Raw genomic sequence first — 21,584 nt, forward strand, 5'->3', positions numbered from 1 at the left:
TCCCCCACCGAAAAACATCAAATGAATCAGATTTTAAAACAGCTTTTGGCTTTTAAGAACAAGATTTTTGTTTTTAACTTTCTAAAAAATAAAAGCATAAATGGATATGATGACATGTGAATGCCCTGAATCTAACTAAATTCTTTAGAATTTTTACACACAGTTACAACTTCAGGATCAACTTTTACAATATAAATAGAGAAACAAATCATTAAACATTCCTTGGGCTATAAAGTATAATATTTTTAAAAGGCTCATTATAGAATTCTTAGCACAAATATGAATCAAACACATAAAGTATTATATTAACTAAAATGCATTTATGTGTGTATGTGTCCTTGGGCTTAAACTCAAGACCTGGTTTCTGTTACTGAGATTTTTTTGGTTCAAGGCTAGTGCTCTTGGGGCCAGGAGTTTGGCCTAGTGGTTAAAGTGCTTGCCTAGCATGCATGAAGACCCAGGTTCGATTCCTCAGTACCACATACATAGAAAAAAGCCGGAAGTGGTGCTGAGGCTCAAGTGGTAAAGCTCTGGCCTTGAGAAAGTCCAAGGACAGTGCTCAGGCCCTGAGCTCAAGCCCAGGACTGGCAAAAAAAAAAAAAAAAAAAAAAAAAAGGCTAGTGCTCTACCACTTGAGCCACAGTTTCACTTCTGGATCTTCATTGGTTAAGTGAAGATAAAAGTCTCACAGACTTTCCTGCTTAGACTGATATCAAACTATTATCCTCAGATTTCAGCTTCCTAAGTAGGTAGGATTACACCCAGCCACCCAGTCACCCAGCCTTAAAATGTATTTTTAAGGCTGTGATATTTATTCCTATTAAAGCATGTTAAGTGGAAGCTTTTGTTTGGCCCTAAATTGTGGACTAAGGCTCACAAGTAGACAAAAATGTTATAAAAAATATTCCTTATCTTGAAGACAGGTGTCAGTTTGACAGGGCCAAATTGCTGCCCTTGGGTTTTCCAGAAAGTTGCAGAATAACTCCAGCAATACCACTTTAGCCTAAAGAGGGAGGGTAAGTGTGAATCCAGAGCATTAAGATACAGTGTCTTTCATAAGAATTTCTTCATTCAAGCCAAACATGACTGATACTATAGTACATATGAAAAAACACAGATTAGGGAAGAAGCTGGTTATTAACCTTTTCTATGTAGGTATTTATATGTCTGTAGTCCCGTCTATTACATACTGCCCCCACTTATTTTTTGTGGTGTTGGGGATGGATTGAAGCCTGGAATACTATGTAGCTTTATTTTTTCAGTTTCACATTAAGATGCAGCTTTAGAAACCAAATCGAAGACCTATAAAACTACAATTTTATAACCTAACTCAATGTCCTTGGCTAACAATATAGTCTGGATGATTTATGAAGTGGGTGAAGTTTGTATTGGAAATTAAACTCAAGGCTTCAACTTGCTAGGCTCTACCAGTTGATGGATACCTCCAATTGGTTCCCCCTCCCCCCCCCCCCCGCAGTTCTGGGCTTAATCTCAGGGCCTCAGCACTGTCCTTGTATTTCTCAAGGCTAGAGCTCTACCACTTGAGCCTCAGCACCACCTCCGGCTTTTTTCTATGTATGTGGTACTGAGGAATCGAACCCCAGTCTTCATGCATAGCACTCTACCACAAGGCCAAACTCCCAGCTCCTCCAGTTTTTTTTTTTTTTTTTTTTTTTAATGTTGGTTATTTTCTAGCAGCATCTCACTGTATGTCAAGACTGGCATAGGCTGTGATGCTAGTGCTCCCCTGTGGCCCTGGGAATGACAAGCATGCTCCATTGGGACCAGCCACTGTGCTTCCCCCATAGCTAAGATCACAGGTAAGCATTAAAAGCCCAGTCACGGAATGAGAACTTTATGCTGGAGTGATCACCAATGTATAACCCAGCAAGAATTAGACAGGATTACAGGCTTGAGCCACCATGCTCAGCCTCATGTGAAAATTTAAACATGTGCAATTATTTAATTACATAAAGAATATAATGGCTTCTCTGCCGAGAGCCAAAAAAATAACACAGCACTTTCCTTGCTATAATAAACACATTAGTTTGATACTTTCTTTCACTTGTTTCCTTAAGATCTATGATTTTGGTAGAAAAGTATATCTACTACTGATGGACCAAGTTATGAAACAAGATGACTGGTTTTGAATTAAGATAATTAGTTTTGGATTTTTAAGAGGCTGCTGTTAAAAATCTTCTAATAGGCTGGGAGTTTGGCCTAGTGGTAGAGTGCTTGTCTAGCATGCACGAAGACCTGGGTTCTATTCCTCGGTACCACATACAAAGAAAAAAGCCAGAAGTGGTGCTGTGGCTCAACTGGTGGAGCACTAGCCTTGAGAAAGCCCAAGGACAGTGCTCAGGCCCTGAGTTCAAGGCATAGGACTGGCAAAATTAAATCTAACAAGCAAACCTAATGAATGTGTGACATGTTTATGTATATATAAATACATATATATAAATACATGTGCATATACATATACACATATGCATATGCCTACATATGAATATGTAGACATGTATTCATACATTTGCCTACCTAGACATATGTGCATGTGTACACACACACACACACACACACACCACACACACACACACATATACACAGTTAGCCTAGTAGTTTTTCAGGGTTAGGGGATTAAACTCACCACCCTGTAATTGGTAGGCAAGCACTGTAATCCACTGAGCTGTGCTCCAGCCCTTTTTGTTGTACTTATTTATCATACTGGGTTTTTTATTTGTTTGTTTGGCTTGGGTCAATATAGTCTGTGATCCTTCTATTTACACTTGCAGTGTAGGTGAGATTATAGTTGTGAGCTTTGACTCCTAGCCCGAGGTCTTCTATTTTTAATGAGAGAGAGGGAGATACTATGGGAAAAGCTACTCATTTAGGACATAAAAGACATTGTCAGTTTTTGTTTTATCAAGTCATCAAATCTCCTTTTAGCTGTAAAAGACACAACTGTAATAGAAGTCAGTTACAGAAAGGTTTCTAAAAGCCAGGAGTGTGGCCTAGTGGTAAGAGTGTTTGCCTAGCATGCACGAAGCCCTAGGTTCAATTCTTTGGTACCATATATACAGAAAAAGCCAGAAGTGGTGTTATGGCTCAAGTGGTAGAGTGCTAGCACTGAGAAAGACCAAGGATAATGCTCAGGCCCTGATTTCAAGCCCCAGTCAGATTTAGGGAAATTTCATTTATGACCATTCAAGTAAAAAAAAAAATTCCATCATCAAAATACAACTTATTGATTTATTTCTTACTACTTACCTCAGTCAATCTAACACCTTATTTCAGATTTAATGGTATATTTATTTCAGGAGATAAATATAAAGGAATGTTAGTTTTAGAAGATGATAAATTAGATTTTCTACTCTTTCGTCCTAAATTCCATGATTGGTTAACATCTCTTTCAATGTAATTACCCTAACAGTCACTAATGCTTACTGAAACATCCAAAAATGAGATTATGAACAGAAAGATCTCATAGTCAAAATAACTTTTCCAGACATCAACATTAGCCAACACATATACTTGGAGCAGGATATATGTTTTTAAGAAGCCAATTTTCAACACAGTCTTCTAAATCAACTACGTTTTAAAAAGAATAATTATTATGAAGAAAGTTTGTGCTTTGTACAACTCTTTTTGGTAAGACACTTTTCTTTTTACCATGTTTTAAGCAACTTAATAAAATTCAACATGGTGACAAAAAACCATGTATCGCATCTGTACCTTCTATCTTAATTAATCCAATAAGTATAGTCTTATTCACTTCAATTTGAAAGGAAACAATGATATAATGAGTTTTAACTTAAGGTATGAATTTACGTAAATATGCAGAATTAGCTTTACATTTCAGGAGACTTTGCCTAGATGCAAGCACCAGATAAAAATTACAGAAACATTAGAAACCCAGTGTGTTTAGAAAATAAAATGTGTGGTTAAACGGACTAAATTATACGGAAGAAGAAACCGGTGAAACAGTTCCAACACTGAAAGCTTTATCTTTACTACAAAATCATAAAACTACTACAGCATCAATAAGATAGAATAGTTTACTAATATTATCTTCTACTTTCACACAAACACTTATCTTTGAAAGAGATTACTTTCCTTTCCAAGCTATGAATTTCTTACATGTCTCAGTCGACTGAAAAAGCCTTGCAAAAATTCTACATGGACCTAGACAATCACATGACACAACTTGCACACACCACGCCATCTGTGGGATATGACTGCCAGCACAATTCCGTGAGCTGGCAAAGGACCGAAATACTCAAGAATCCTACAAGTGCAGACTTCTCATTAATTTTAATTTCCTGTTGGCTCTACAAGGAATGAGTGAGTAGTGAAAGCACAATGTGCCACATACACTCAAGTTCATGCCATATGTACACCTGTAATCATAAACTCTTATCCAGGGCTATATACTGGAACATTTGAGATTTTATATGTTTATTTCTTCTTTACCCTAGAAGAAATAAACCTGAAACATCTACAGTTATCTTTTCATAGTCCATTAATACTCTTGCAAACATCTGGAAATACTTGACAATAATTGTTTAATTAATGCAAAGCTAATCGATGACAATGTGCTTATTAAATACTTCACTCAACTTAAGTGGTTTCCTCCGTGCAGAGAACTAATAAGAACTGAAGAGAACAAGCAGTTCTTTGAAAGAGTACTCTGCCTGGGAAGCTTTTAGTTAACATCTCTTCAAAAGCAAAGATAAAGTCTCTACTTAAAAAGATAAAGCAGATGATAGTATAATATTAGAGGGTAAAACACAGGTCCAGGTGGCTGGCTCAGGCTTTGTCCTTAAGACTTTTTATAGAGACTGTTCTGCTGAACACAGAACAGTTTCTGGGTACAATCCTCAAAACTGTAAAAAATAAAATAGGGCTAGTGTTGTTGCTATGTTTTCATGGGCTGTTGTCTACTATAAACTCTAGTTTCCTGAGTACTTCTTCAAAAATTCAGGCAATGCAGAAAGATGAAAAGACCCCAAAAGTAAACATTTCTCCAGAACAAGGGAGCTTTTCCTTGCAGCTTCAACAGCAGAGCTGGCAATCTTGTTGGTTACTGTTTCCTGTATTTTGCAGAAATGACTATTGTTTTGTTTCACTATAACCAAACTGATTTGCCAACCTACTAATCAGAGGTAGACTGCAGAAAGCCTAGGAAAGTCCCAGGCAAGTTTACATTTGGAGGAGAGGATTTGCTTCTTCAATTATTATGAATTTTCTAATTAATCCCCTCCCTCAATTGTTTCCTAGAGGGTTCTTATACCTCTTAATTCAAAAACAACACAAACTGAATTTTTTTTTTTTTTTTTGCCAATTCTGGAGCTTGAACTCAGGGCCTGGGCACTTTGCTTGAGCACTGTCAAGGCTAGCACTCTACCGCTTCAGCCACAGCACCACTTTTGGCTTTTTCTGTGAATGTGGTATGGAGGAATCAAACCCAGGGCTTTGTGCATGCTAGGCAAGCACTCTACCATTAGGCCACACTCCCAGCCCAAGACAATGAGTATATTCTTTTTCTGTTTCTTTGTTGGTCGAGGGGCTTGAATTCTGGGTCTGTATCTGAGCTCTTCAGCTCAAGGCTATCACTCTACCACTTAAACCATAGTGCTGCTTCCCAAACGGAATATATTTAAGAGTCAGAATAATCAAATAATGTTATCCTACAATTCAGTCAGGGTCAAAAACAAAAATAATTATTTTACTTAATTCCTCTTACATTAGTAATTACTGTCAATCCCCTTTCTTTCTTTCTTCCTTTCTTTCTTTCTTTCTTTCTTTCTTTCTTTCTTTCTTTCTTTCTTCTTTCTTTCAAGTTGGAACAAATATAGTGGATTAACAGATGGCTTTTAAACTTTTTGTTCTTAATCCAAAATCTTTACATTACCCCAAATATATCTATTTAAATATGACACTGTTAATTTTTGCAAATAAGATCTACATGCATTCTTTTCAGCACTAAACAATCTGGATGCTCAGGCTGTTTGGAAATAATTCTAACAAAAAATGGAAACATTAGACTGGTGCTATAATAAACAGATTTGCCTTTTATATTTATTTTAAAAAATTCTACATGTGTGCCAGTAGAGTTAAAGTAGGTCGATTAGTCCAACTATATTTTATTTCCTATCTTTTAACTCCAATTTGATGACATCATAACTTCTATTATCTCATTTCATCCAGAAAGAAAAATAATATGAAACAATTCATAGAAAATTCAAAATCCAAATACTAAAGATTTAAAAGAAAATGCACAACTTATCCTACATACAGACTTTAAGGTAAAGAAGATTTCCTCTTTTGCCCATCAGGGTAGCAGGTGTTTCTCTGAAGTAACTTTGTCCTTTAGAAATATGCTCTGAGTACTTCAAACAATAAATATTTTCTCTTTTTTCTGTTTTAAAACGTATTTTCTTCAATGTAGAAGAATGAATATTCTAATGGTTGGAAAATATGGGCTTGTTTCCACTAACTTGTAGTAAACAGACAAAGGAACCACACAAAATCCAATCCTCTTTTAGAAGCACACCTTACATGGTAAAGTCACACATTTTAACATTTTATATCTAATACATGAGAGAGTAAGACTGGACTTCCCTTATCATAAACAGCTGATGTCCTAACTAGAAATTCATCACTGCTTTTATTTTTGTTCACTTCCTTGTAAACATTTAACTATAAATCTCATCAAATTTTATAGTTCTAGTTTTCACATTTAGATCTTTGATCCATTTTCAGTAACTATTTTTATACAGTGAGGTAACTGTCAAACTTAGCTGAACCTGTCCAAGGTGTTATCCCATAAAATAGTGACCAAATAAAAGTTCTTCTCATAAGCAATTAATATTTGGGTGTGGAATTCATTCAGCTTTCTGTCTGTGGATTCTATAAATTCCTCTATTAATCTTTGGTTAGACTCATCATGCTCACACAAAGCCAAACGCAGACTTTTAATCTTCGGCATTCAGCATGTTTATGAGTAGTGTTTGTAGAGAATTTTGAGAACTATCCCCTAGGCTTTTCACTGATTGTTCTATTGCCTGTTTAGTTTGAGTGGGAGAAGTTCTTTGACTTGCCATTTTTCTTGTGTTTCTATGGCTTGTTCTGCCCATTTAGATACAAAAGCAAATCCAATACCACAAAAGAATACAACTTTAAGATGAGAACCAACCCAAGCCCTGAAATCACACAGATGTTAGAGGTTTATGATCATAAATAGGTATTTTCACCCTGTCTCTCTTTTTGAATACAAAAACAGATCCAATACCACCACAGAACACAGTTTTAAGATAAAAACCAAACCTGAACCCTAAAATTAACCAATTTTATAGGTTCAAAATCACAGATAGGTATTCCCCTAGTTTCTCCTTTTCTTTGTTAGGGGAGGGTTTAGAAGCAAAGACTAACTAGAGCGAAATCATTCTATTTCTTAACTATGATAATTTATTCATTACCTATAGCTCATTCATTTCAAATAATTTCCCAGTCTATTAGGATTTACTCTAAGTTGAATTTTTGATGCTAAACACTATGCATTATTCATGTTAATGAATGATTTAAAGCTTGAATGTCAGCGTCCTAAATAATTTATATAGTCTTAAAACAGATGGCTTAAATTGAATTCTTAGTAGAACCACAAATATATGGATTTGTTTCTCTAATTTCTTCAATATTAAAAAGACAGTAAAGGGCCGGGAGTTTGGCCTAGTGGTTAAAGTGCTTGCCTAGCATGAATGAAGAACCGGGTTCGATTCCTTGGTACCACATACATAGAAAAAAGCCGGAAGTGGTGCTGAGGCTCAAGTGGTAGAGCTCTAGCCTTGAGAAAGTCCAAGGATAGTGCTCAGGCCCTGAGCTCAAGCCCAGGACTGGCAAAAAAAAAAAAAAAAAAAAAGACAGTAAAGAGCCACTACAGTTAATATTTTAAGTCTAACCTGTAAATTACATTACTAATATATGTTAGCAACAATTAATAAATTTACTGAGAAGTTTATATATCTTATGATTTCATTACTAGAAAATTCAAGTTATCACAACAGTTAGAAGAAAAATAGGATTATTAATACTAGAAGTATTTATAATCCAAAAGCATTCAACTACAGGCAAACTAAATTGCATCATTTCCTCATATTGTGGATATTAATACATATCCTATACTTTTATAAACACATGGATCATATTTAAAAACTAGGTATTTCAATATGACAAAAAATATAAATGAAAAATATAAATGGAAAACTTCAAATGTACTTACAAAGTCAAAGTCTCCATCCTGAGGAACTTTCCAGTTATCAGGAAAAACATTTTTGGACATAGGAAAGGGTTCATGCATGTTCTGATTACAGTTTTCATGACTTTTATTTTTGAAGTCTTGCTTATCAAAATAGTCCATGAAAGATGGTCTTTGTACTTGTGGTGAAGTTGCATTTCCTTAGGTAAAGAAAAAAAATAAGGTGGGTATATAAGACTACATTTAAATAAATATGATTTTTACTTAAGTATTTTTTCATTGAGCCTCACAATAAATATGTACTAGTCAAGACTAAGAGCCAACACAACTCAAAGTAAACAAAGTAAACTAAAACATGAAGACAAAAACCATCCAAATCAAGTAAATGTTGAACTAATCACAGGCAAGTAGCAAAATAATCTTAGTTGCGAGCACTGGGTCCTGAGTTTAATCCCAACACTCGCAAAAAATATTCTTAGACTACAGACATATTTCAGAATTTAGCAGACTCTATCATAAAAAATTCTATCAACTGCCAGACACAGTGGCTCACACCTGTAATCCTAGCTTCTCAGGAAGCTGAGATCTGAGGATCATGGCTAAATGCCAGCCTGAGATTCCTATCTCCAATTAATCACTAGAAAATGGGAAGTGGGGCTGTGGCTCAAGGGGTAGAGTGGTAGCCTTGAGCTGAAGAACTCAGGGATAACGCCCAGGCCCAGAGTTCAAACCCCATGACCCACCAAAAAAAAAAAAAAAACCCAACAAAAAGACCCCATCAATTTCATTTGAAATCGGCCACACACACACACACACACACACACACACACACACACACACACACATACACACACACACATTTTAAAAATCAAATGTTTTTGATGTTCTACATTTAAGTCTGCATTGTCATTGTAATAATGCACATTTAGCTAAAAGAAATTATAAGGACTTACCCAGGGTTTTCCTTTTTTTTTGTTTTTTTGTTTTTTGCTGGTTCTGGGCTCTGTCCCTCAGCTTCTTTTGCTCAAGGTCAGTGTTCAAGGTAAGTACTTTAAATCACATCACCACTGCTAGCTTTTTTCAAGTAGTTTATTGGAGATAAGAGTCTCATGGCCCAGTGCTGGTGCCTCACACCTGTAATCCTAGCTACTCTGGAAACTGAGATGTGAGGATTGCTACATAAAGCTAGCCAAACCATGAAAGTCTGTAGGACTCTTCAATTAACCACTAGAAAACCGAAAGTGGTACTGTGAATCAAAGTGGTAGAGTGCTAGCTTTGAGCTGAACAGCTCAGGTACAGCATCCAGGCCCAGTGTTCAAGCTCCACTACTGACCAAAAAAAAAAAAAAGCGTCTTGGTATTTCCTGCTGGTGGTTCTCAGATCTCAGCCTCCTGAGTAGCTGGGTTTACAGGCTTGAGCCACTGGTGCCTGCCTTTTCTTTTTTTAAGATTTTATTAACATTGAGTTTTATATCATATTTCAAATGTCATGTTTAATAAACAAATATTCAAGAAGGGATTCTCTATATGCTATCACTGGCACATAGATTTTAGAACATAATTAAAATTAAGCTGAGGGTTTGTATGTCATAGACACATATCAATCTATATAACATTATGTCTATAGAGTATATATCCCATCATAGATTTCTATGTCTATATAGTTATGTTTATATCTCCAAGGCCATGTCCATAACCTTGGGTACCAAATATATTGAGTCATCGCTCTTGTACTGTTTGGATCTAATATTCACATATTAAGGATACCATGCATCTTTTGCTCCTTTGGTCTTGACTTATCTCACTCAAAATGACTAGCTCTAGTTTCATCCACTTCCCAGAGAAGACCATTATTTTATCTTGTCTGTTGGCTATGTAGAATTCCATTGTGTGTGTGTGTGTGTGTGCATCACATTTTTTTGTATTCATTCATCTGCAGTAGGGCATCTGGGCTGTTTCCATCACTTGGCTATTGAGAATAGGGCAGAGATGAACATGACTGAGCAGGTATCCTTATCATATTTTGGGTTGATTCTCAGGGCAGATGCCCAGGAGTGGTATGGTGGGATCACAGGGAAGGTTTATTTTCAGTTTTTTAAGAAGAGTGGCTGAACAAGTTTACATTCCCACAATCAGGGTTCCTCTTTCTCCACAACCCCGCCAGCATTTGTCATTGTCTGAGTACAGAATACTGGCTATTCTAATTGGGGTAAGGTGGTATCTTAGGGTTGTTTTTATTTGCATTCCCTTTATGACCATGGATGATGAGTATTTTCTCTTATGTTTTTCCGCCATTTTAACCTCTTCTTTGGATAAGTCTCTCTTTAGCTCCTTTGCCCACTTAGTGATTGGTTTGTTGGGTTTTTGAGGGGTCTGGTTTCTTGAGTTCCCTTTAGATACTAGATATTAAGCATTTGTCTGATGTATTATAGGTAAATATCTTTTCCCAGTTGGATGACTATCTTTCTACATGAGTAGCTATGCTTTCATCTGTGCAGAAACTTTATTTTTAGGTTGTCCTACTTGTCGCATCTCTCTCCAATCTGTTGTGACCCTGGGACTCTATTCAGGAAGTTTTGCCTGTGTCTATGAGTTCCAGTGTCTCTCTAACTCTATCGTGTAACAGTTTGAAGGTTTCAGGTCTGATATTGAGGTCTTTGATCCATTTTGAGTTAATGTTTGTGCACGGCAATAGGCTGGAATCAATTTTTAGTTTTCTGCATGTGGCTGCCCAGTTTTGCCAGCAGCAATAACTGAATAGGCTGTGTTTGTTCCACTGTATATCTTTGGTTCCTTTGTCAAATATAAGTTGACTATAGGTATATGGTTTTATTTCTGGATCTTCATCTGTTCCATTGATCTTCTGGTTTGTTTTTTTTTTTTTCTTTTTAATTGCGATTTGACTTCGCTAGTCTCTCTAGCTGACTCTCCTACCCTCTGGACTTCCATGGCTTGGTCATATTTATATTCGGTATCTCTCAAAGCTATTCACCAGCACAGACTGTGCTCCCTATGTTCTACATCTACCTTTGCAACTGCTTGCTTTTGTACTGTTTAAACTGGAGTGGTAAATTATCATACCAGTTCTGAAACTAAATAGATCTTTTTCGTGAAATCTGCAAGTTCTCCCACACATTCTGTATCTGCCAAGGTCAACACTAGTTATTCAAACTCCAAAGTAATAAACTTGAAAAATAATTCTGACTTTTGTCTTCCCATTGTATCGAAAATGACTGTAAGGCACATTTAATGCTACTTTTCAATAGAGTTGTTTAGATCTAACCCTTTCCTCTTTTTGTTTGCTACTGTCTTTAGTTTCTAATAAGCAGTCTCAAACAAATATCACTTCTAGTAACTCAGTTTTGATGTTATATTTTCATAATGACCTTTCTAAATACAAGCCCAATTACATTATTTTTCTGCTTAGAATCTTTATATGGCTCTTATTTTTTATAAACTGAACAATTAAAGTGAAAAATAAACATTTGGAATAATGAGATTTTTAATCCTCTTAACAAGATCTTGATCAGTAGGTTCAAAAAATTCCTTAAAGCCCAAGAGCTCCATAAGAATGGTCCAAAAATCATTAGGAAAGCCTTTTCCATAATCCTCCAGTTAGAAAGTAAGTTGTCGTCTTCTTAAGACCTTCTCAGAGGAGTACAGGAAATTAAAATCTGTCCTATAATACAAACATGCTCTAGATAAGTTTCTCCCAAATATCTGAATTATAGAGACAATGTCTTAGCTATATCTTTTTCAGATGAAACAGCCCCAGTTCCTTTCATATACACTTTTCAGACTCATCGCCATCTTGTTTACTTGCCTATGGAGACTTCACTTTCACAATGTTCCTCTAAAGTTAAGATATATTTGCAATAGTTAACTGGCCCATCTAGAAGACATTTATGATAGCAGTTTAATTGTAAACTATGGCAACTAAGTAATACCGCTGGTGAATATGAAATTTCAAATCTTTTTTTGCCAAGAAAATGCAATGTTAAAATTCTTTATTTTCAGTCTTTAAGAATAGAGAATGATGCCTGGCATTGGATCAGGCCAGTAATCCTAGCTCAGGCGGCTGAGATCTGAGGACCACGGTTCAAAGCTAGCCCAAATAAGAATGTCTGTGAGCATCTTATCTCCAATTAACCACAAAAAATAACAATAACAAAAGCTGGAAGTGGAGCTGTGGATCAAGTGGTAGAGTGCTAGGTTTGCACAAAAAACTGATAGACAACTAGGTACCAGTGGCTCATGCATACAATCCTAGTTACCTAGGAAGCTGAGATCTGAGGATCATGGTTTGAAGCTAGCCTAGGAAGGAAAGTCCATGGGACTCTTCTCTCCAATTAACCACAAGAAAACTGGAAGTGGTTTGAGCTGTGGCTCAAAGTGGCAGAGCATTACCCTTGAGCAAACATGCTCAGAAGGGGTATCCAGGCTGTCAGTTTAAGCCCCATAACCCCCCACCCCCTCCCAAAAAAACCCCCAAACTACAAAACAAAACCTGAGGGATAGTACCTAGGCTCTGACTTCAAACCTCAGGACAGAGGAAGTAGTACTATGGCTCAAGTGGTAGAGTGGTAGCCTTAGGCTAAAGAGCTCAGGGAGAATACCTAAGCCCAGAGTTCAAGCCCCAGGACTGACAAGAAAACGATCAAATAAAAATATGACTATTGAGCCAGGCACCAGTGGCTCATGTCTATAATCTTAGCTAACTCAGGAAGCTGAGGTCTGAGGATGGAGGTTCGAAGCCAGCCTGGGCTGAAAGCCTGTGAGACTCTTATCTGCAATTAACCACCAGGAAAAAAAAAAAAAACAAAAAACAGAAGCGGCATTGTGGCTCAAGGGGTAGAGTGCTAGCCTTGAGTTGAAGAGCTCAGGAACAGTGCCCAGGCCCAGAGTTCAAGACCCATGACTGACCAAAAAAAAAAAATAGACTTCAGGGGAGGGAAGGAAGGAGGGAGAGAAAGAGAGAGGGACAGTGACACAGAGAGAGAGAGAGAGGGAGAGAGACAGAGAGAGGAAGGGGAGGGAGGAGAGAGGAGAGAAGAGAGAGGGGGAAGGGAGGGAGAGAATTTGGAGTCAGTAGCAAATACCTGTTATACTAGCTTTTCAGGAGCTTGAGATCTGAGGACAATGGTTTGAAGCTAGCCCTGACAGAGAAATTGTCCATTAACCAGCCAAAAGCTGGAAAGTAGTGTGTGTTACAATGGTAAAACTGTAAAGCATTTGTCACGATCTATAAAAGAACCAAAAAAGAGCAAGAGGCACTAAATTCAAGCCCCATCTCACATACACACACACACACACACACACACACACACACACACACACACACACACACACACACACACACACACAATTTGTCAGAATGGAAGCCTTACTTTCTATGGTAAATTAAGACTCTGTAAGAAGAAAAAAAGAGAATGCAGTGAAGGAGGAAGAATTGTCAGGCTTCTACCCCATTTTTTCTTCCCTTTTCATGGCTCTCCAATTTCTAGGTACATTATTTGGCAGATTCAAAGTTTAGATGAATTTGTTCTGGTGAGGACAGAAGAAAAGGGAATAATGGTGGTGTTTATTCATTTATTTTTGTTTAAATCTCATTGCCTTAAAAGTGATATGACTTTTCCCCAACAAAACAAAGGTTTTATAACTTCATATTAATTAGGTTTTTTAAACTGTTATAAAATCCATATAACATAAAATAGACCATCTTACTTTTGGTTATATACCTAAAATTATCTGAAACAAGGTCATGAGATTTATATGTCTATGTTCATTCACTGTATTGTTACTCACAATAACTGAAAAATGAATGTTACTCTATTGTCCAGTGATAGATGGCTGGACAAAATGTGAGGAAGACAAGAAAAGGAGAAAATCAGTCAATCTGACAAGGTTATATTACTAACATTTGAAAGGGATACATGCTTTCCTTCAGTGCTCTCAACAGAATTTAAGAACATTGATTTGTCTTTAAGAAATATCATTGTAAGATACATTTCTGTAGCTTCAGAATTGAAACTTGGTTCCTATGGCAACATATTATTTCAAAACAGCCTAGAAATTTAATCTCAGTTATTCTCCACTTCTTTTTTTTTATTGTAATTAGTAAAAGGGTTACATGATATTTGCCAGATAGAAGGTGCATTAATTCACATACATTGATACCCTTTCACATGTCTTGGTACCCATTACCCTCCCCCCCACACCCCCCACCCATCTTGGTTTTCCCCCCTTCCCTATCCAATTCCAAATAACCAAATACAAATAAATTCAATATATCAGATAACAAAGTGAGATACGGTAACAATACGAGATAACCAAGGGACAGCAAAGGAGATGAGAGACAACATAGTACATTAAGGACAACAATCATTCATTATATGGCTTTTGTTTCAATATCCTGGAGGTCCTTTCAATTAGCTTCATATTATATGGCCTTATGTATCAAGATTTTGCTCTATTGCAGATCTCTGCTAGTAGAGCCCAAGGTTTCTACTGATTATGACGAATGAGGGAAACCATTGAGCCTAAGTTCCTTTGAGTCTGGCTTACTTCACTTATTCTCCACTTCTGCCCCATTTTATGAAAATAAGAAGAAAAAAAAACCAAATTGAAGTGGAAGTAAACTTACTCATCTTCTATTGGACACTAGGATAAATCAAATGGAAAATAATCCATAAAAGAATACTTTATTTGATATTCATTTCCTACCTTCTTTCAGCTTTTTTTTTTTTTTAAATGATGCTAGAGATCAAACTCAGAGTATAGTACAGGCTCACCATATGCTCTGCTGCTGAGTTAAGCACCTACCAAGAAAAGTAATTCTGGACTGTAACGTAATTACAATAGTTGTTGTAAGTTCTGGTTTTCAACAGAAAGTCTTAAAATGGGTCACATATATAAAGATATGTGAAAACTTTAATGTTCAGAACAAGGATTATTAATATTGCTATAGGAATGTCAGACTCAAAGACGACTGGAAAATGGTTTTAGGGGAAAACTATATGAAACGCATAAAACCACCATTATCAACTGCATTTGAAAAATGAATAGAAATATTTAATGAAACTATTTCCAGCAACTTTCTTTTTTGAAAACTTTAAATCCATGCAATGGAGCCTAGCTGGCCACAGCTCCACTTGAGGCCTAATAGCCCTCTTTCCTTGGCCTCTTGAGTCTAGAGAGCACTCCCCTCCATCCCCCTTCAATTTCTGGTACTGAGATTTAGAGACAGGGCTTTGTGCTTCCTACGCAAGTGCTATACCCCTTGAGGCATGCTCTGGCCCTTTATCATATTGCCTAGACTAGTTTGGAACTCTTGCTTCCTATCACTACCTGTCAGACAGCTACAATTAAAGGTGTGAGGCGCTTCCCACACCTAGATAGCATTCTTTTTTCTTGCCAGTCCTGGGGCTCTTGACCTCAGGGCCTGAGTGCTGTCCTTGGACTTTCTCAAGGCTAGAGCTTACCACTTGAGCCACAGTACCATATCCAGCTTTTTCTATGTACGATGTGGTACTGAAGAATTGAACCTGGTCTACATGCATACTAGGCAATCACTCTACTACTAGGCCAAACTCCTGGCCTTAGATAGCATTCTTTAAAAGTAAATTCAATATATGTAAGTACTCTGTCAAAACACACATATACTACGACAAACAGACAAATTATGACACTTTCAAATTGCTTTTAAAAAACAAAGGCACTTCCTGACCAATGGCCCTTCCCAAATCTTTCTCCTCTTAATATTAGATGACGAACTAGTCTCACTACTTTTCCTCTGGCCCAGAACTGTCTTTGCTACAGAGATCTAATTAGAGTCTATTTTATTATTTCATTTAATTAGTGTGGTACTACTGTGTATCACTACCCTGGTACTATAATGAAACTGTTAGGGGTCTTTTAATTCAACAATGACTCATAATACAGATCTTTATAGGTGAGAGGATCCACCCAATCATGATAGAAATGAATGAAGATTAACACAGAACTGACACAGAACAGCTCCTACATATTAAGAGTAGCGGTGTACACTGGGAAGAAGAAAAAATAAAAAACTTAAAGTTGCTTTTACCCTACAATGAATAAGTGGGGAAACAGTTAATCTTTTATAAAAGGCTTCACATCACAAAGAAAGATTAGCTCAGCAATCCTCTAGAGACAAGGAAATGGCTGAGAGACAGGCATTCTTTTCTATAGTAAGTCCAAGAAATGGAAACTGGATCAGAGATAAAGAGTGGTAATATAAAAGGCTGAAGCATACCAATCCCTTGGGTTTCATTTAAGAAAAAAAAAAGAAAAGAAAGAAAAGGGGAAAAAAAGAAGAAAGAAGTAATAGGAAATTTCATCGTAGAAATCTATTCTTCTAATCTCAACAGTTCTGGCCTCTTTTAACACTAATCTAATCAGAATCTTCTAACTTGTCAACCACAACTAGTGTTGAAGTCTTAAAAAGTAAAAAAAAAATTGCTTATATAATATCTACATTATTTTTCCCTCCTTAGGGGTAAAAAGGTACCTCCCTTGCATAGGAATGGCTATGTAATAGACTTATAGCCAGTAATATATGTTTCTAAGATGTTTCTTGATACAGAAACTACCTATTCAGCTTTTTTCCCCCTTTGACCTGAATGAAGACCGCATGACCAGAGAGCTAGCATTTATTCTATAAACAGGAGAATGAGCATCATACCCTAAAAATGATATCACAGGAAGGCCTTCTATTAAGAGTAGTCCTTTTTTTTTTTTTTCCCTCCAGTTGCAGGGATTGAACTCAGGGTCTGGGCACTGTCTCACTTTGAGCCACAGCTCCACTTCTGGTTTGCTGATGGTTAATTGGACAGAAGAGTCTCATGAACTTTCTTGCCCAAAGTTGGCTTCAAACTGTGATTATCAGATCTTAGCCTTCTGAGCTTCTGATTACAGATGTGAACTAACATGTTCTTTTTCTTTTTTCTTTTTGCCAGTCATGGGACTTGGACTCTGGGGCTGAGCCCTATTCCTGAGCCCTTCAACTCAAGTCTACCACCCTACCCCTTTAGCCACAGCCCCACTTCCCCTTTTCTAGAGGTTAATTGGAGATAAGAGTCTCATGGTCTTTAGTGCCTGGGCTGGCTTTGAACCTTGATCCTCAGATCTCAGACTCCTGAGTAGCTAGGATTACAGGTGTGAGCCACTGTGTCTGGTTTAACATGTTCTTAAGATAAAAAGAAACATTCTTACAGAGTAAACACAATTATAAGAATTAACTTATGGCTGAATGCAGGTGGTTCATGGCTATTGCCCTACCTACTCAGGAGGCAGAGACCTAGAGGATTACAATTCAAAGCTATCTAGGGCAGAAAAGTCTTTGAGACTCCATATTCAACTAGCCAGCAAATCACTGAGTTGGAGTCCACATGGTAGAACAGCAGCAAGCTGAGTGAGCTTATGGATCCAGAGTCCAGTACCAGAAAAAAAAAATCAATTTAAACAAAAGAAAGCAATCTATTCCATTAATCATTTTCTTTGAAATAAGATGCAATAACTCTAATATGTTTTTTCACCTAATTTTCTATTCAATTGTATTTGCATGTCTATTTTCCGTTGCTTAATTTAAAATCTAATTGTAATATGTACAGTATGTCTTTGTTACATTTTTTTCTTCCTTAAAAGGAAAATAAAATTTGTTTTCCAAGCTAATGGGGGGGGCACTTGTAATTTCTTAGTAATGTTTACTTGTACAATATGAGAAAGATGCTGTGGTGTTCCGTTGAATTTCCATGTAGAGCCATATTGACAGAGCTAGAACAGAGAGGATGATTTTTCTGACTTGGAATTTATTTAAAAGACAAACAAAAGAAAAACTAAGAAGTTTCGGGTGCTGGTGGCTCACTCCTGTAATCCTAGTTACTCAGGGAGCTGAGATCTGTGGATCACAGTTTGAAGCTAGCCTGGACAGGAAAGTCCTTAAGACTCTTATCTCCAATAAACTACTTAGAAAAAGCTGGAAGTGGCATTGTGGCGCAAGTGGTAGAGTGTTAGCCTTGAGCAAATGAAGCCTACACCCTGACTTCATACCCCAAGATGGGGGAAGGGTGGCAAGAAATCAAAGGCCCTTCAATGAGAGAATGACATGAAGACAGAAACCTTAAAACAGTAACCATTGTCATATGCAATTGTAGGGCAAGTATTTTTTTTAAACACATGAAAATAACATGAACTTCTGCAATTGCACTTAAATTCTGATCATAATCAGAATTATTTCAATAGTAAAATTAATATTCAAATTATCTGGCTCCTCAATTTTGGTCCAACTTTTTTGATGTACTTGTAGGACTAAAGATCCATTAAAAATAAAAAATAATCACCACTAATTTTCTTTGTACCTTTCAAATTATAAAGAAAAAGCTTGTTTCTGTCTCCATTCATTCCTCAAAAGATTTTAAAACACACTGAATTACATGGAATATAATGCCTTAGGAAATATGCCAGTCTGCCCCCAATTGTTCATTAATTTGCATCCAATCAAATGGTCTTTGTGAAAATTTACATATATAAGATTTCAAAAATACTTAACAAAAAGTTTGTCTAACTTTTAATTTATTTCCTTTTTTCTTTTTCCTCTGGCAATACTGTGGTTTTTGAACTCAGAGTCTCATTCTTGATTCCATGGCTAGTATTCTACCACTTGTGCCATGCCTCCAACTAAGTTTTTTGCTGGTTACTTTGGTGGTAAAGTCTCCTGAACTTTTCAGTCTGGGTTGGTTTCAAACCATGATCCTCTGAATTTCAGTTTTCTGAGCAGCTAGGATTACAAGTGTGAGCCAATGGCAGGCAAGGAAAGAGATTTTCATTTGCACTAGGAAGATTAGTATGCCTATGTTTACTTGGGCTTGGCGATAGTAAAACAAGTATTAATAACCAAACTGCACAGACCAGCAGTCCTGGGCTGGGTAATATCCCCAGACCCAGAGCACACAGAAATGAAGAATATATTCAGTGCCCATAGGAAGCTCCAAATCAGGCACCATGTAGCTGGAGTACCTAGTACTTTTTTAGAGGAAGATGAAGGATTTCTAATAAGCCACGAGGATTATGCATATTTAGATATGCTGTCAAAAAAGAGAAAATTATTATACTATTCTGATATAATTTTTATACAATCTGAAAATTTTCACAGATATTCTAAATCCTAACCATAAGGGATTAATATGATTTTAGTGTCAAATTTGGATCTATATTCTTGTTCCATCACTGACTTGCTATGAAATATTGAACAAGTTACTTAACACTCCTCAAGTTTCAGTTTCATTCAGTGGTAAATGGTAGATAAAATGGAATTTTATTGGGTTCTTGTGAAGATTAAACAAACTACTGTATCCAAAGTCTAGAGCACAATACTTGGCCCACAGCTATAATCTGAGAAATTCACACCTTTTCCCCTTGCCAAAAATTATTTCTTTCTTTCATGTTTTTATGGGACTATACCCATTTACTTAAAAAATGTTAAATTTCATAAACAGCGGAATATAATTCTTTTACCTCACATTACCTTAACATACATTGATAAACATGCGACTAAATATCAGAGTATCCCTTGACATTTTTCATCTGGTCAACTATCAAATACACCTTACTCATGTTCATGCCACTAAGTTCATTTTGAAGGTAATAATTTTCTAAACAATGTTTCTAGTTAGCTTACTGAATAAAGAAAAATGAGGTAAGGTCTAGGTGTAGGCAGAGAAGAGGTGGGAGCAAAAATGTTGATGGGAGAAAGGACGGAGCTGCTTGCTAAGTGGTTCTGTATTTCCAGTCCCAGGGAGATCAGGCCTTCCTCACAGAGTAAGAAGCAGAGCAGGAGAAAGTTCAGGAATCTCTATGTTCCAGCTTTCCAAGTTGTTGGCAGGAAAAGTGAAAGGGTATAAAGATAGGGATGATTCTTCACAGATTATCTACTATAGTTAAAGCATCCTTCTAGTTCCTAGATTTTATTATTTTATGATAAAATATTTAATAACTTAATTTTATTTGTTAAAATAAAAATTACACTAATTCTTATTTCCTCTAATAAATTCTGACTGAAATAAACATGCTGGAGTATAACTGTTGAACTCTCATAATAAGATCATCACCTAGGTCAAAATACATAGTGTCTTTACACTGGAGACCATGTCAAAGACTTTTCTAATGTCTGAAGACATAGTGACCAAAACCTGAATTTGCTTGAATCTAGAAATTGAGCATCTTTTTTAGGTAGTTTAAATTAATATGCATATGCACACTGAACAAAGGGGAGAGAAATATATGCAAATTAAACACAGAAAAGATTAACACATAATTAATAAGCAGCACTAGATTCCACATTATTTTATTACTATGTTCATTTCTATTTAGAAAATATTTAGTCCACATAAAAGGATTAGGGAAGTGCAACCCTTCAAAGTAATGAAGAGTACTGTAAGAGCTCAGGCATAATGAGATATGGGATTAGAAAGGTAAATAAGGACCAGAGCCTTTAAATCAATATTGAACACTAGCCTAAAAGCAACTGGCTGTCATTGGAATGCTAGAGACAGAAGAAAGATGTGATGAAAATTGTAGAGAGGAAATGGGCCCAGACTGGAGGTGGGGGGCTCATGAGGAAGGCTTATGGGGACTTGCACTAGGAAGTACACGTAAGCAAGTCTTCCCTCAAAAACTTCACACCTATTACTATTACTCTTCTGATTAACTCTGTGGAGGTTACATTAACACTACTTGATTAAATTTTGGAGAAAACAGAAAAGCTACATCATAGAATGATTTGTAGGAACTTAAAATATGAAAGTTAAAACCTGTTGAGACATAAAACTAATGCAACCACTTACAGCACTATCTGCTCAATTTCAAAATGATTTTTTCTTAAGATCTCTATGATACAGTCAGTCATCTATATTTAGTCATACAGTAAAATCATAATATATTGATTTCTACAGTTGTTACAGCTAAAGTGACTGTACAAATTATGTGAAAATCTATTGTGTAATTTCAAAGTATGACATCTGATAAATCATCATTATTACTTCTTCCTTGAAATGTAATAATCAAACATAAATTAAATTCCATACTCATTTTTTCAAATCACTGTGCTTATGATGCTCCAATATACAATTGTATAAAGAAGTTGTTTTGGTAGTTTTGCAGAAAGTTGAATAGCTCACTAGATGTACAATAAAGCAAGCAATGAAGAGTTCTTAAATGTTCTAAGAATCCTAAAATCTGATTGAAAGAATTTTATCAACTTGGAGAAATGCGATGTTATGTGCTGGTAGGAAATGTGTTATCTTAATGTGGG

At 36.3% G+C, this 21,584-nt stretch overlaps 1 protein-coding gene across 2 annotated transcripts in view; it reads right to left on the minus strand.

Moving 5' to 3' along the window:
- Positions 1–21,584, minus strand: part of Stk3 (serine/threonine kinase 3) — a 254,561-nt gene that overhangs the window by 48,461 nt on the left and 184,516 nt on the right. For both annotated transcript variants that reach the window (XM_090339129.1, XM_090339128.1), the window contains exon 10: positions 8,279–8,454. In XM_090339129.1, the coding sequence (XP_090195255.1) occupies positions 8,279–8,454 (176 nt within the window). The remainder of the gene's footprint in view (positions 1–8,278; positions 8,455–21,584) is intronic.

Source organism: Megascapheus bottae, chromosome 9 (genome assembly GCF_031878675.1).
Source record: "Megascapheus bottae isolate mThoBot1 chromosome 9, mThoBot2.hap1, whole genome shotgun sequence".
Taxonomy (NCBI): domain Eukaryota; kingdom Metazoa; phylum Chordata; class Mammalia; order Rodentia; family Geomyidae; genus Megascapheus; species Megascapheus bottae.